General features: G+C 38.1%; 1 protein-coding gene across 8 annotated transcripts in view; it reads right to left on the bottom strand.

Moving 5' to 3' along the window:
- The window catches only part of RAD51C (RAD51 paralog C), a 60,840-nt gene extending 48,709 nt beyond the window's left edge, over positions 1–12,131 (bottom strand). For 2 of the 8 annotated variants that reach the window (XM_082440111.1, XM_082440108.1), the window contains exons 1-4: positions 11,932–12,124; positions 9,777–10,035; positions 9,019–9,185; positions 7,410–7,543 (exon numbers count right to left, since the gene is read on the bottom strand). In XM_082440111.1, coding sequence (XP_082296237.1) covers positions 7,410–7,543; positions 9,019–9,185; positions 9,777–10,035; positions 11,932–12,049 — 678 coding nt within the window. In that variant the 5' untranslated portion in view covers positions 12,050–12,124. Of the gene's footprint in view, positions 1–7,409; positions 7,544–9,018; positions 9,202–9,745; positions 10,036–11,931 lie in introns of those variants that run through there. The other 6 variants (XM_082440110.1, XM_082440112.1, XM_082440114.1 and 3 more) reach the window with 6 other exon arrangements.
- Positions 12,132–15,944: the final 3,813 nt, after the last annotated feature.

Raw genomic sequence — 15,944 nt, 5'->3', positions numbered from 1 at the left:
CATCAATGAATTTGGTAAAGTTGCAGGATACATAATTAATACACAGAAATCTGTTGCATTTCTATACACTAACAACAAAAGATCAGAAAGAGAAATTAAGGAAACAATCCCATTTACCTCTGCATCAAAAAGAATAAAATACCTAAGAATAAACCTACCTAAGGAGGCAAAAACAGTACTCTAAAAACTGTAAGACACTAAATGAAAGAAATCAAAGATGACACAAACAGATGGAAAGATATACCATGTGCTTAAATTGGGAGAATCAATATTGTCAAAATGACTACACTACCTAAGGTAATCTACAGATTCAATGCAATCCCTATCAAATTACTAATGGCATTTTTCACAGATCTAGAACAAAAAAATTTTTAATTTATATGGAAACACAAAACACCCCAAATATCCAAAGCAATCTTGAGAAAGAAAAACGGAGCTGGAGGAATCAGGCTCCCTAACTTCAGGCTCTACTATAAAGCTACAGTAATGAAAACAGTATGGTACTGGCACAAAAACAGAAACAGATCAATATGAAACAGGATAGAAAGCCCAGAGATAAATCCACATACATATGGTCACCTAATCTATGACAAAGGAGGCAAGAATGTACAATGGAGAAAAGACAGTCTCTTCAGTAAGTGGTGCTGGGAAAACTGGACAGCTACATGAAAAAGAATGAACACCATACACAAAAATAAACTCAAAATGGATTAAAGACCTAAATGTAAGGCCAGACACTATAAAACTCTTAGAGGAAAACATAGGCAGAACACTCTTTGACATAAATCGCAGCAAGATCTTTTTTGACCCACTTCCTAGAGTAACGAAAATAAGAACAAAAAAAACAAATGGGACCTAATGAAACTTAAAAGCTTTTGCACAGCAAAGTAAACCGTAAACAAGACAAAAAGACAACCCTCAGAATGGGAGAAAATATTTGCAAATGAAGCAACAGACAAGAGATTAATCTCCACAATTTACAAGCAGCTCATGCAGCTCAGTATAAAAAAAACAAACAACCCAATCCAAAAATGGGCAGAAGACCTAAATAGACATTTCTCCAAAGAAGTCATACAGATGGGCAACAAACACATGAAAAGATGCTCAACATAGTTAATTATTAGAGAAATGCAAATCAAAACTACAGTGAGGTATCATCTCACACCAGTCAGAATGGCCATCATCAAAAAATCTACAAACAATAAATGCTGGAGAGGGTGTGGAGAAAAGGGAACACTCCTACACTGTTGGTGGGAATGTACATTGTTACAGGCACTATGGAGAACAATATGGAGGTTCCTCAAAAAACTAAAAATAGAGCTACCATATGATCCAGCAATTGCACTCCTGGGCATAAATCGGGAGAAAACCAAAATTCGAAAAGATATTTACATGCACCAAATGTTCACTGGAGCAGTATTTACAATAACCAGGACATGGAAGCGACCTAAATGTCCATCAACAGATGAATGGATAAAGATGTGGTACATATATACAATGGAATATTACTCAGCCATAAAAAAGAATCAAATAATGCCATATGCAGCAACATGAATAGACCTAGAGATTACCATACTGAGTGAAGTAAGCCAGACAGAGAAAGACAAATATCATATGGTATCACTTACATGTGAAATCTAAGAAATGATACAAACAAACTTATTTACAAAACAGAAACAGACTCACAGACTTAGAAAACAAACTTATGGTTACCAAAGGGGAAAGGTGGGAGGAGAGGGATAAATTAGGAGGTTGGGGAAGAAATAAAGGAAAAAAAGAAATGGTAAAAATTCATCAAATTCCTCAACAACAACAATAACACAGGAAGCTGATCAATTCAGGAAAAAAATACACCTCTGTTGTTTCACTTTCATCATGCTTGTTAACGTAAGCAAAAATATCAACCAGCGTTTATGTTAAAACAGTACCTGTTCATCAGTGATGGGAGCAACTTCTTTGCTGAACTGGACAGCCATCAAGTGCTTATTGGTAGCTTAATTTTGCCAAATAATGGCATAGGTCAGATATGGATAAATAAGTTTAGCAAAATTCAAATCGATGAAAACCTCATACATTGGTGGTGGGAATGTAAAATGGTTCAGCAACTGTGAAAAACAGTTTTGCAAGGCCTCAAAAAGTTAAACATAGAATTACCATATGATCCAGCAATTTTGCTCCTAGGTATATACCCAAAAGCATTAAAAATTGGTACGAAAACAAATACGTGTATACACATTTCATAGCAGCACAATTCACAAAAATCAAGAGATGGAATCAGTCTGAATGTCCATCAACAGAATATTACTCAGCCATAGAAAGGAACGAAGTCTGACACATGCTACAAAGTGGATGAACACTGAACATGTTAATGCTAAGTGGAAAAAAACAGACAATAAAAGTCACATATCATATGATTCCATTCATATGCAATATCCAGAGTAGGTAAAACCATAGAGACAAAAACAGATTGGTGGTTGCCAGGGGCTTTGTAGGGAGGGAGGAATAGGGAGCAACTCCTTAATGGGTACAAGTTTCCTCTTAAGGTGACAAAAACATTTTGGAACTAGATACAGGTAGTAGTTGTACAACATTGTGAATGTACGAACTGCACTGAATTGCCCACTTTAAAATGCTGAATTTTATTATGTGAATTTAACCTCAATAAAAAATCAAATCAACAAAAGCTTTCTGTAAGACTCAACTGGTTATACAGAATTTACAATAAAGAATACTGTACATTTTATTACTTGCAAATTGTGTGCTATACATTCTTTATATAAGCAACTTTATAATAAACTTATGTATGTATATATGTGCATATATTCTTTTCCTGGAAAGTCAGTCATTAAACATTTACTAGCATACCAATGGAGAGATAGGAAGACTCAGATCATAGATATATTTATTCAGTGGTTCTCAAAGGTCAGAAGGCGGTGAGATGACATATTCAAATTGCTGAAAGGAAAAAACTGACAACCAAGAATTGCATAGCTAGCAAAAGTATTCCTCAAAAATGAAGCAGCAATTAAGAGACTCCCAGACAAATAAAAACAAAGTTCATCACTAGTAGACCTACTGTACAAGCATTGCTAAAAAGAGCCCTTCAGGCTGAAATGAAATGACAGTGGACAGTACAGTAACTCAAATCCACACACAGAAATAAACAGCAGTAAATGTAACTATATAGATAAACCTAAAAAGTCAGCATCAATGTATCTTTAGTTTGTAACACCTTATTTTCTGATACGCTTTAAAAGATAACTGTATAAAATAACTAAAAATCTATGGTAATCGGCACACAACGTATAAAGACATAATGTGTGACAATAACAACATAAAGAGGGTTAAAAGTAGCCATATAGCAGCAAGGTTTTTGTATATTGTTGAAACTAAATAGGTATTAGTTCAAACTATACTGCTATGAATTAAGATGTTAATTGTAATCCCCAGGGCAACTAATAACTAAAAAATATATAGTAAAAGAAACAAGGGAATCAAAATGGTATACTAGAAAATAACTATCTAATAAAAAAAAAAGGCAGTAATGGAGAAATTGAGAAATAAGGTATAAGACATATAGAAAAAAAAAAAATAGCAAAATGGCAGAAGTACCTCCCTATGAGCAAGCATGTTAAACGTAAATGAATTAAACTCTCCAATTAAAAGGCAGAGATTGGCAGAATGGATTTAAAAAATGACCCAACTTGTAGGCTTTCTACAAGAAACTCACTTTAAGTCCAAAGATACATGTAAGTTAGGTGTGAAAAGATGGAAAAAGATATTCCCTGCAAACAGTAACCAAAGAGAGCTGGAGTGGCCAGACAAAAGAGACTTTAAGACAAATATTGTTACAAGAGACAAAGAAGGACATTGTATAATAATAAAAGGGTCAGTCCATTAAGACGATATAACAATTATAGGGAATTCCCTGGCGGTGCAGTGGTTAGGACTCAGTGCTTTCACTGCCGTGGCCTGGGTTCAATTCCTGGTCAGGGAACTAAGATCCTGAAAGCCAAAAAAACCAAAAAGAAGATATAACAATTATAAATATATAGAGACCTAACAACAGAGCCCTAAAATATATAAAGCAAAAACTGATAAAATTAAAGAAAGAGGACTTCCCTGGTGGCACAGTGGTTAAGAATCCGCCTGCCAATGCAGGGGACATGGGTTCGAGCTCTGGTCGGGGAAGATCCCACATGCCTTGGAGCAACTAGGCCTGTGTGCCACATCTACTGAGCCTGCACTCTAGAGCCCGCGAGCCAAAACTACTGAAGCCCGTGTGCCTAGAGCCCATGCTCCTCAACAAGAGAAGCCACCGCAATGAGAAGCCCACACACCTCAATGAAGAGTAGCCCCCGCTTGCTGCAACTAGAGAAAGCCCACGTGCAGCAAAGAAGACCCAACGCAGCCACAAATTAATTAATTAATAATTTTAAAAAATAAATTTTTAAAAAACATCAAAGAGGGGCTTCCCTGGTGGCGCAGTGATTGAGAGTCTGCCTGCCAATGTGGGGGACACGGGTTCGAGCCCTGGTCTGGGAGGATCCCACATGCCGCGGAGCCACTAAGCCCGTGAGCCACAACTACTGAGCCTGCGCATCTGGAGCCTGCGCTCCGCAATGGGAGAGGCCACGACGGTGACAGGCCCGTGCACCGCGATGAGGAGTGGCCCCTGCTCGCTGCAACTGGAGAAAGCCCTCGCATGGAAACAAAGACCCAACACAGCCAAAAATAAATATAAATAAATAAATAAATTTATAAAAAAAAAACAAAAAAAAACAAAAAAAAAATCAAAGAAAGAAACAAGACAGTTCTACAGTAATAATTGGCAATTTCAAACAGCCCATATTCAATGATGGATATAACTGGACTAAAGATAAACAAGGAAAGAAAAGACTTAACAACACTATAAATCAACTAGAATTAGCAGATATATACATACAACACTCCACTCAACAGCAGACTACACATTCTTCTCAAGTGCACATGGAACGTCTTCCTGCATAGACCAGATGTTAGGTCACAAAGTAAGTCTCAAATTTATAAAGATGGAATCACATGAAGTTATCTTCTCTGACCAGAATGGAATAAAATTAGAAACCAACAAAAGGACATTTGAAAAATTCACAAATATGTGGAAATCAAACAACACACTCTTAAATAAACAATGAGTCAAAGAACTCAAAATGGAAATTAGAATGTACTTAAAGATAAATGAATATTAAAAAATAATATACCAAAATGTATGGGATACAGTAAAAGCAGTGCTCAGGGGAAAATGTATAGCTCTAAACAACTATATTAAAAAAAAGAGGGAATTTCTTGGCAGTCCAGCAGTTAGAACTGCACACTCTCATTGCCAAGGGCCTGGATTCAATCCCTGGTTGGGGAACTAAGATTCCACAAGCCACATGGTGCAGCAAATAAATAAATAAATATTTTTAAAAAAATAAATAAAGAAAGGTCTCAAACCAATATCCTAAAATTCTACTTTAAAGAACCAGAAAAAGAAGAGCAAACTAATTCCAAATAAAGTAGAAGAAAGTAACGAAAATTAAAGTGGAAATAATCAAAATAGACAAGAGACAAACAATTGGAAAAATCACTGAAATCAAAAGTTGATTCTCTGAGGGACTTCCCTGGTGGTGCAGTGGTTAAGAATCCGACTGCCAGGGGCTTCCCTGGTGGCGCAGTGGTTGAGAATCTGCCTGCCAATGCAGGGGAAACGGGTTCGAGCCCTGGTCTGGAAAGATCCCACATGCCACGGAGCAACTGGGCCCGTGAGCCACAACTACTGAGCCTGCGCATCTGGAGCCTATGCTCCGCAACAAGAGAGGCCGCGACAGTGAGAGGCCCGCACACCGCGATGAAGAATGGCTCCCGCTTGCCGCAACTAGAGAAAGCCCTCACACAGAAACGAAGACCCAACACAGCCAAAAATAAATAAATAAAATTAAAAAAAAAAAAAAAGAATCCGACTGCCAGTTCAGGGGACACAGGTTCAAGCCCTAGTCTTGTGGGAAGATCCCACATGCCGTGGAGCAACTAAGCCCGTGCGCCACAACTACTGAGCCTGCATGCCACAACTACTGAAGCCCACGTGCCTAGAGCCCGTGCTCCGCAGCAAGAGAGGCCATCACAATGAAAAGCCCACGCACCGCAACGAAGAGTAGCCCCTGCTCGCCATAACTAGAGAAAGCCCGCGCGCAGCTACGAAGACCCAACGCAGCCAAAAATAAAATAAATTAATTAATTAGTTTTTTAAAAAAGAGTGAGATTTTTGGGCTTCCCTGGTGGCGCAGTGGTTGAGAATCTGCCTGCTAATGCAGGGGACACGGGTTCAAGCCCTGGTCTGGGAAGATCCCACATGCCACGGAGCAACTAGGCCCGTGAGCCACAACTACTGAGCCTGCGCGTCTGGAGCCTGTGCTCCGCAACAAGAGAGGCCACGATAGTGAGAGGCCCGTGCACTGCGATGAAGAGTGGCTCCCGCTTGCCACAACTAGAGAAAGCCCTAGCACAGAAACGAAGACCCAACATAGTAATCAATAAATCAATAAATAAATCTTTAAAAAAAAAAAAAAAAAAAGAGTGAGATTTTTAAAAAAAGGAAAAAGAAAAAAAGTTGATTCTTTGAAAAGATCAACAAAATTGACAAGCCTTTAACTAAAGTGACTAAGAAAAAGAGAGAAGGTGCAAATCACTCCAGTCAGGAATGAAAGTAAGGACATTACTACCAACCTTATAGAAATAAAAAACAAAGAGAATATAATGAACAATTTGTATGCCAAAAAATTAGATAACCTAGATGAAATGGACAAACTCATTGAAAGACACAAACTACCAAAACTGACTGAAGACACAGAAAATCTGAATAGATTTATAACAAGAGATTGGATCAGTAATCAAAAGCCTTTCAACAAAGAAAAAATCAGGACCAGATGGCTTCACCAGTAAATTCTATAAAATGTTTAAAGAATTTACACCAATTCTTCTCAAAGTATTCTGAAAAGTAGAGAAGGGAACTTCCTAACTCATTTTATGAAGCCAATATTACACTGATACGAAAGCCAGACAAAGACATCACCAGCAAAGAAAACCACAGACCAATTACAGATGCAAAAATCCTCAATAAAATACTAGGAAACTGAATCTTGTAGTATATTAAAAGGATTATATATCATGATCAAGCGGGATTTATCCTAGGAATGCAAAGGTGGTTTAATATGAAAATCAATCAATGAAACACACCAGATTAATAGAATGAGGGGTGAAAAAAGCCACATAATCGTCTCAATTGATTCAGAAAAAGCATTTGACAAAACCCAACACCTTTCATGATAAAAACAATCAACTAATTAGGAATAAAAGAGAGCCTCCTCAACCTGATAAAGATTGAGCCATACCTTTGAGTGTTCTGAAAGGAAGTCTGGAAGCAGATAAACTTGTGCCAGTAGCTCTGTGTAGTCACGACAACGAAAATAATAAATATGGGAAAGAATATTTTCAAGAGTGAAATCCTGCAAAGCTTTTGGGTGCTCTGAAATAAACAACAAAACAATTTTAAAATAGTTTTACCTGTCATTTCACAAACTATCATTTCATAATTCCTGATCTCTTATTTTCACCTTTTCCACTGTTTCCTTACATACTAGACTATCTAGAAATTGTTTAGACACATACACAACTAGACTTTTAATGTCTATCTTTTCATATTTCTAGTTATTGGCTTCCATTGAATAGAAGTAACACAATGGAATTTCTTTCTTGTTTTTTTCATAAGACTCCAAATTAAAAGTTAAAAGGAAAAATGTTGAAAAGAAGCGTATTTTTCCCTTAAATGCCATAGTATAATTTGATATTTAAGTGGAAACAATGATATAAAATAAAATTCTCTCCTTAGATTTGTTTTTTTAAGAATAACCAGATTGGTTCTGGACATATTTCAGAGAAAAAGAAGTTAAAAATCATTGCATTTAAAAACGTACTTAAGTTTTAACGCTGAAAGAAAAACCAAGAAATTAAATTTCAGAAAATATTGCCTATTACAAATATACATTTAACCAGTTCATTTTTAACCAAAAAACAACAGCTTAATCACACACCAATCATTAAAAACTATATTGCAGTGCTACATCCACAATATTTACAAGATCTTAAGACTCTATTACAAATTACACCTGTGACATGGATAGCTTGCAGGACTTTCAATAGATATACTGGTCACTGGTTAAAAAGGACACCTAGTACTACAATGAAAATAAAAATATTCAGCTGATTATATTCATTTAAAGGGAATACAAACATCTTAGGAAAAGCATTATGTTTTTTAACATTTCTAGAGAAAAGAATAAGGACTGCACATCCGAAAAATAAAATACAATAAAGCAAAAGAAAACAGTCAAACCAGAAACCATTTAATTTTATGAGTAATTGAAGGACAAGAACTTGAAAACAAATTACCTTAAACAAAACTTTTTTAATCTAACACTTTATTTCCACACAATAAGCGCAGAAAAACTTCCCAACACTTTTAACAATACAATTAACATAGTCGTGAAGTCAATTACATACTACTCGGAGCCACATAAGGTCAATCAGCCTAATTTTCCAAACATTTCCAGACATGATTTTTCAAGGCCACCCTTGGTTTTTGGAAAAACCAGTATGAAAGTCAATATACACTGAATGCATTGACACAACATTTAATATTTACAGTAAGGTTTCCAGTAACATTAGCTAACACCTGGCAGGCCAGAACATGATGATTTGAAGTCATACATTGAAATACAGGTTTTGTCCCAGAGCTCCTGCAGTAAAAAGTGAGGGCCATAAAAGGGGAAGAAAAGGCCAGCCCAGGTGTGGCATTTCTCAATTTGTAAGAGAAGTATGAGAGTTTAATACTAGTACACGGCCAAGTCGTTAAGCTTCACGTTCCAAATGGTCTCTTGCTTGAGATGGATACAAATGAAAATTACTTTTATTATACAGAAAAAAGAGCGCTTGCTAACTTACCTTCTCCCATATGTGTTCCTGCTATAAGCTGCAGGTGCTGAATGCAGGCATTAGCAAGGTCTACCACTCTATCAACCATAAAACTCCCCTCTGTATCAATAAAAACTGCTTCACCTTCCACTCCTCCAAAACATTCTGGTATCTGCACATCTACTGCCAACTGCATACTGTCAAGAGAAAGAACTGAAATGACCAAGTCATTATCATGATCATCTAAGGCAGTGTTTTTCAAACTCCAGATCACAACCCATTACATACCACTAAATATTTTATAGGTATAAATATACTCTGCAAGGTAACAGAGATGGTTGACTCTCCCCGGCTCCAAACATATGTGAATCAATTGATGAATGGATTAGGGGGAGGGTGTGCCTATAAAACCACAATTAAGGACTCTTTAGTGGTTTTTAGGCTTCTGAGAATGCAACCCTTTCTTATTATACAAAAATCTACTTTCAAACATTTGGCTTTCAAATATATTCTCAGGAATTAATTCTGTAACAAAGTAGAAGACTGCTTGTTGACCCCACTGACCACACTATACTGTTGCAAAAGAAACACTTTTTAATATCAAAATAATTGTATCAATTTATCAAGATGGGGTGCTGACGTAAGGCAAATGTTGATTTGTTTGATGCACACATACATACACACAAAATTAAGAGCACATACATGCCTTTTTTGGTCTCCTAACTGTATACCCACAACACAATACTCTGTTACTTACATAAATGTAAGAGGGGAACATTTTATTTTACCATAATTGTGTTTTTCCAACACCTGGTGCACCACAAATTTCTGTTGTTTTGGTTAAGGGTATGCCACCCCCAAGAATATTATCTAGTGCTGAACAGAAGGTAATTATGAAACTCTGGGTATGCTCCTGCTCAAGAAGTTCCAGTGCTGTACACTTCTTGCCTGACTCAGCTGTACCAGCATAACTTGCTTTATTTGTGAGACATTCTCTTCTTATAATTTGCAGAGTTTCTAAGGCTTCCTCTTTAGATATCCCAACTTCTGCAAATAAGAAACAGAAACAAAAACATCTGATTTTAGAAATTTAAAAGTCATATGTTATTGAGTTGTCTTCATTAATTTTAATTTTTAAATAACAAGAATGATGCCAAGAGTAGAGAAACATAAAAATGTAACATTCGATTAACTATTTAATTTTTCAAGTTAATAAAGGCATTTATCTATGTTTTCTTAGTCCTCACATACTTAAAAGATTTATCTATTACCTCAGAAACAGAATTCAAAAACCTAAACCTCTAAAGTATTTCTGAGTACCTACAAGAGTATCTATCTCAGAAGGTAGAAATGAAAATGTCCTTTTTTTTTCCTTTTGGTCCTTTTACTATCTCTTTGGTCTTTTACTATCTCTTTTGGTCTTATGAAGCCATAATAAACTTGCTCTCATAAGGTATACAAATTATTTTTTAGAAAAGAATGAAAATGGCCTCTTTAACTGCCTAAAACAAGATGCAGATTTAAGAAGCGCATGTGCATGTATTATTCATGAAAACATTGGAATGAAAAATTCATGGATCACTGCAAACTATTTAATAAGAAAAATTATTTGATGCACCAATAGCTTAAACAATACACTTATGCTTCCTCAACTATATAATTTCATTCCTGACAACATGGCCTAAGAAGTGAAATGGAAATTACAAAACAAGCTGCTTATGGAAGAAATAATGGAGAGGATATCACTTCTGAGTTTCACATATCAGTGCTTGATTGGGTAAGGATATGAACTATAAATTTGGCGCTAACAAAAGACATTAATGGTGCTAAGGAAATGAAAATTCCATTCAATTTAAGAGCCTTAACTCATCTGATTACTTAGGTTTGTCATTCCTGACTGCACCACTTACTATGTAGTTACCATGCATGGGCAAGTTACTTCTTTATGCTTCAGACTTTTCTTCTACAAAATGCGAATGAAACAACACACATAAAAATCTTGGTAGAACACTAAGCCCATCCAAAATGCTTAATAATTGTTAGCTACTATTATCATTCATATTCTCTCATTTCTTTTTTGTAAAACCAACCTGTTGAAAGAAAATGAGCCCATCAAACTTTGGGGGATACAGTCTTTGGCATAAGACTTAAGACAAAGAGTTAACACTGGGTCTACAACATTTGTTCTTGAGTGGAGAGTTGAAACCTTATTTTCCATCGTTAAAGGCAACGTTATTTATCTTAATAACACAGTTCTGGGCATAGTGTAGTGTAATGTGCACAGTGAGAGTGACTGCAGACAGCTTCATTACTGTGTACCTCAGAAGGAAGTGGTTCCCACCAACATATAATCTACAGTGTTCTGGAATGTGAGTTTGGGGGTTTTTTTCAGTGAATTACATTAAGAGAAGCGATGTCTTCTTTCTACTGCTTTCTCCAGGTTCTGGGGATTCTACTCCCTTTGTCACTCTTAATTTATCTCATCCTATCACGAACAGTGCATTTCTTAAATTTACAAATCGTGCATTTCTTAAATTTAATCCCTGCCCCTTGGATTTTGTAACAGCGAAAATTAGACAGCCTGTCTGGATTTCAATCCTGCCTCCACAACTTCCTAGCCCACTCATGATGAAAAGTTACTTAGCATCCCAAGCATCAGTTCCTTCATCTATATATTGAACATAATAATCCACGTTAAAAGGGTTCTTTTGAGTATAAATGAGATAATTCTCAGAGGCTTCAGCAGGCACTGGTAGAGAAAGCAACTGGTGAATGTTTCCAAGACCACAGTTCTAACCATTCAAACCACACTTAAGTGGAGTCAAGGAGCTGTTTCACGGTGTAAACGCGGCGGTGGGCGGCGCCAGAATCTGGCCGAGAACGGGGATGGAGGCGGCCCCGACAGCGGCCAGAGTGCCTCAGCTTGTAATGGGAGTCCGTTACCTTTGCTGAGCTCGGAGGGTTTCACCTCTAGGAGTTCCTCAGCAGTCTGGAAACCTGCAGCCACCAGCTTCACCCGCACCGCTGGGGATAGGGGCAAACTCACTAAATCCCGCTGCATTTCAAAGCCGAACACCTACGCTCGCAGTTGCGCAGACGCAGAAGCGGCCAAGCCCGCGCACGCGCACCCGCCGCGCCACGTGACGTCAGACGTAAGGCGGAAGGGTGGGGTCCGCGGCGTGGCTGCACGCGGTCTTGGGCTTTGGGGCTCTGCGGCTCTGCGGCTGTGCGGAAGTCTGGTCACTCTTACATATGTTGCCCCGTTTCCATCGTGATTCTTCCAAATCCCATTTAAAGTTTGCCCATCAAACGTACATCCTGACAATAAAAAGATGGATGGAGACCGCAGGATGCAAAGCCAGGCCCAGTGGGTCTTACCACATTTCCTCACCTCCACCCTGACCTGTTGGGTGGAGGCCTCAGGGTTGTTAGTAAGAATGATCTCCCCGAATGGGAGCTAAGCTACCCACAGACACTGGCATGTTACCGGTTTGGGGTACAGAACAGTCGTATAAAGAATACTCTCCGTCCCCGTAATAGGATTCCAGGGTCTTGGGTCTTCTTGCCGGCTGTCCCCCTTGCTAGGCCCCCTCACCTTTCCCGCCCTCGCTCTCGCGAGGGATTGTGGGCCAGCCCCCGAGAGCCGCGGGGCACGCTCGGCGCCGAATCCCCGCAGCCGCCCACGTCTTGCCGCGAGTCGAGTCTGGAGCATGACGGGTTGAGACCGTTAGTTCTTCACGTCCTGCCTAGAAGTAGCTGGATAAGTAAGCAAGTATAGTCCCCATAGTGGGCTGGGCATGGGCTCCCCCGGTCCTTGAGAGGGAGGAGTTGGGCTACGCAAGAGCTCCTGTTGTGGTACAGAGTTGGTAAGGGACCACTTCTAAAATAGAGAATTTTGGGGGAATTGAGAGGCGGTTTGGAAGGTGGCTTGTAAAGTCTTTACTTGCCCAGGAGAGTATAATTTATTTAAAGAAGAAACTCATTCCGTTCCTTTAGGCGACGTTTCTTAGCCTTGACTTTTCTTCCTAGCTTAAAGGAACTCCCTAAATATTGCAAATCAGAGCCCTTTAAGTACATAAGCTCTAAGGAAGGAAATGTGCTGACCGCTTTAGCAAATCCTACACATTTCCAAGGCTCACAGCCATGCCACAAGGAACATAAGGACATGGAATGTCAGAGCAGTTTTTTTGAAGCCAAAGTTAAAACCTAGTACCCTTTTTTCTACCCTGAGCTACCTCCAAATTGTGAGGTAGCTCTTGGAGTGGGGGTGGGGGGAAAATTCTAGAAGTATGTGTCCCCCATTTGATAGGGCAGGAAAAGTCTGGTAGGACTAGTCAAAATGTGGTTTGTTTGCCACTCTGTACGTTGCTTATCTTCTAGTATGTTACACATCTGGACATACAGGGAGCATTACATAAATGTTGTCCACTGGGAGAATTCATGCTTATACTTATCAAGTAACCAGGGTCCTGGATGAAGAAAAGATGGTGTTAACATATTCAGGGATAGCTCTTCAGGTCGTTCAGTGAAACGCAATGGAATCGGTCGTGTTAGAATTTTGTTTCATTAGCAGTGGGGAGTTAAACTAGTCGACTCTATCTGTAGTTATACTGTTACGCATCATTAATATCCTGACCCTTGAGTTGCTATAATAATTATTGTTTTCACCATCATTCTTAAGATATCTTTAATGCAGTTTGCTCTATAGTCAGGCTTTCAAACTGGGATCCAGTTTTACGAGGTCAGGCGCCAGGAAATAACGCTGTGGGATTTTTACGGAAGGTGCACCTTCCTATACTGTCAGGTTTTCTCAGATATTTATTTAGAGAGGGAAGAATTGAATGAGTTAAGTGGTGAGCCATTTAAAACATTTTCTATTAAACAAGCATTAATATATTGTAGAGTAAAATGCAAGTATAAATTTAAGATAAACATAATAGTTTGAAGAAAGATCCAGTTTAAACTGGATATTTCAGTAGTCTCCCAGATTTTCCTGCGAGTATGTTATTATTTTCCTTTGCAATTTGGGGTTACTTGATTTTGAGAAGTACTGTTATGGGGAAATAAGCATGAGCTTTGGAGTCATACAAATTTGGGTTTGTATCACATCTTGGGAAATAACCAACTGTGAAACTTTCAGCAAGTTACTCAGTTTCCTCGCCTGCAAATGGAAGATAATAATATTTCTTCCATTAGGGGTTGTAAGAAAGATTAAATGAACAAATTTGAATTATTTAGCACAGAAAAGGTACATAATAAATCTTAAGTTTTTTCTCCACTTAAAAATATTATAATATGTATATTCAGTCGAATAAAGCCTTATTGAACACCTAGCTCAGCAGAGTGCCAATGCTATGAGCCTTTAAAAGAAAAACAATGCCTACGGTTGTAAAGTGCCAAAGAAAAGTGCTTTTACGTATTTTATTTTATTTGACTTGATCCTTATAGTAATCCTGTGAACAGTTTACCCAGGTCCCAATTTAAAACTAGCACATTGAAGATTGGATCACTTAAGCAACATTAAATATTTATCCACTAGTTCTGTGCAGGGTGACAGGACTAACAAAAGAATCTATGCCCTCATGGAGCCTTAATCAATCAGGATTATTATTGAGTTGTGTTGCCTTTCTGACTTGTGTTGTTATCTAGATACAATACCAAGGGTAGGCATGAGCTACCGATATGCTGTCAATATCTATAATTACATATTCAAATAAGGACACATTTTCATGCTGCGTGGGCTATTTTCTAGAGCTGTGGGAGAGGAATAATGTGAATATTTATGTTATAGCTGAGAAGTTTATTTTCTTTTAGCATAAGAACATAGAACTTTTAAAACTGGTGACCTTGCGTGTTCAAGTGAATTTGAGAATAGGAAAGATAAATAAGTGCTGTTTGGACTAAGAAAAAAACTCTGAATCAAGGTTTAGCTTTAGAGATGGTTGTGATAAAGCTTAAGGCCTCAAACGTGTATTTGGAATAGCAATATCAATTTCACAAGGCCTTGTATGTAATGGGAGCTCAAAATATTTGTTGTCCCCAAACTCTTAAACATTGTTCTCACTTGACTTCTGTGATGCCACATATCTGATTTCATTCCTAGGCATCTGGCTTTTCTGACTCCCTTACAATTTTATCCTCCATAACCAGGGCATGAAATGTTACTGTAAGGCCCCATAGCTGACCTTTCACTGACTATCCAGTTCTGTTGTCTCCTCTCCTTTCTGGTTCTCTCATTCTCTATCTCTCTGCTCTCTTATTCACATTCACAGTTCAGTGACTATACGCCAATAATTTGTAAATTTATTTTTCTAGCTCTAACCTGTTCTCTGACCTCCAGATGCAAATATCTAATTGCATACAGCACAGTGCTAAATCTCCAACTCAGCCTATCTTAAACCTAACTCGTTATCTTCAGCCCATCCCAAAATCTTTTTGTCCTCTTCGTGCATTCCCTGCCTCTGTGAACTGAATATCCATCCTTCCATCTGCACAAACCAGAAACCTAGGAATCTTCCACACCTCCTTCCCTTTAAGTCTCCATGTTCACTATAACCACAAACCCTATCAATTTTCTCTTTAAAATATCTCGATCATGTCCATGTCTCTTTTTCTAGGCCAAGCTGTCACCATTTCTCTTTTTTTTTTTTTTTGAAGATTTTTTTTGATGTGGACCATTTTTAAATTCTTTATTGAATTTGTTACAGTATTGCTTCTGTTTTATGTTTTGGTTTTTTGGCCGCGAGGCATGTGGGATCTTAGTTCCCTGACCAGGGATCAGGGATCAAACCCACACCCCCTGCATTAGAAGGTGAAGTCTTAACCACTAGACCTCCAGGGAAGTCCCCACCATTTCTCTTATAGGTACTGCAAGAGCCTTTTAGCAGGTCTCTCTGCATCTTGTCTTCCCCTCCCCTCTAGTCTGTTCTCCCATGCTGCAGACAGGGTCCTTTCTA

Source organism: Balaenoptera physalus, assembly GCF_965194825.1.
Source record: "Balaenoptera physalus genome assembly, chromosome: 20".
Classification (NCBI taxonomy): domain Eukaryota; kingdom Metazoa; phylum Chordata; class Mammalia; order Artiodactyla; family Balaenopteridae; genus Balaenoptera; species Balaenoptera physalus.
The sequence above is the reverse complement of the archived record's forward strand: the minus strand, read 5'-3'. Positions and strand labels throughout refer to the sequence as shown.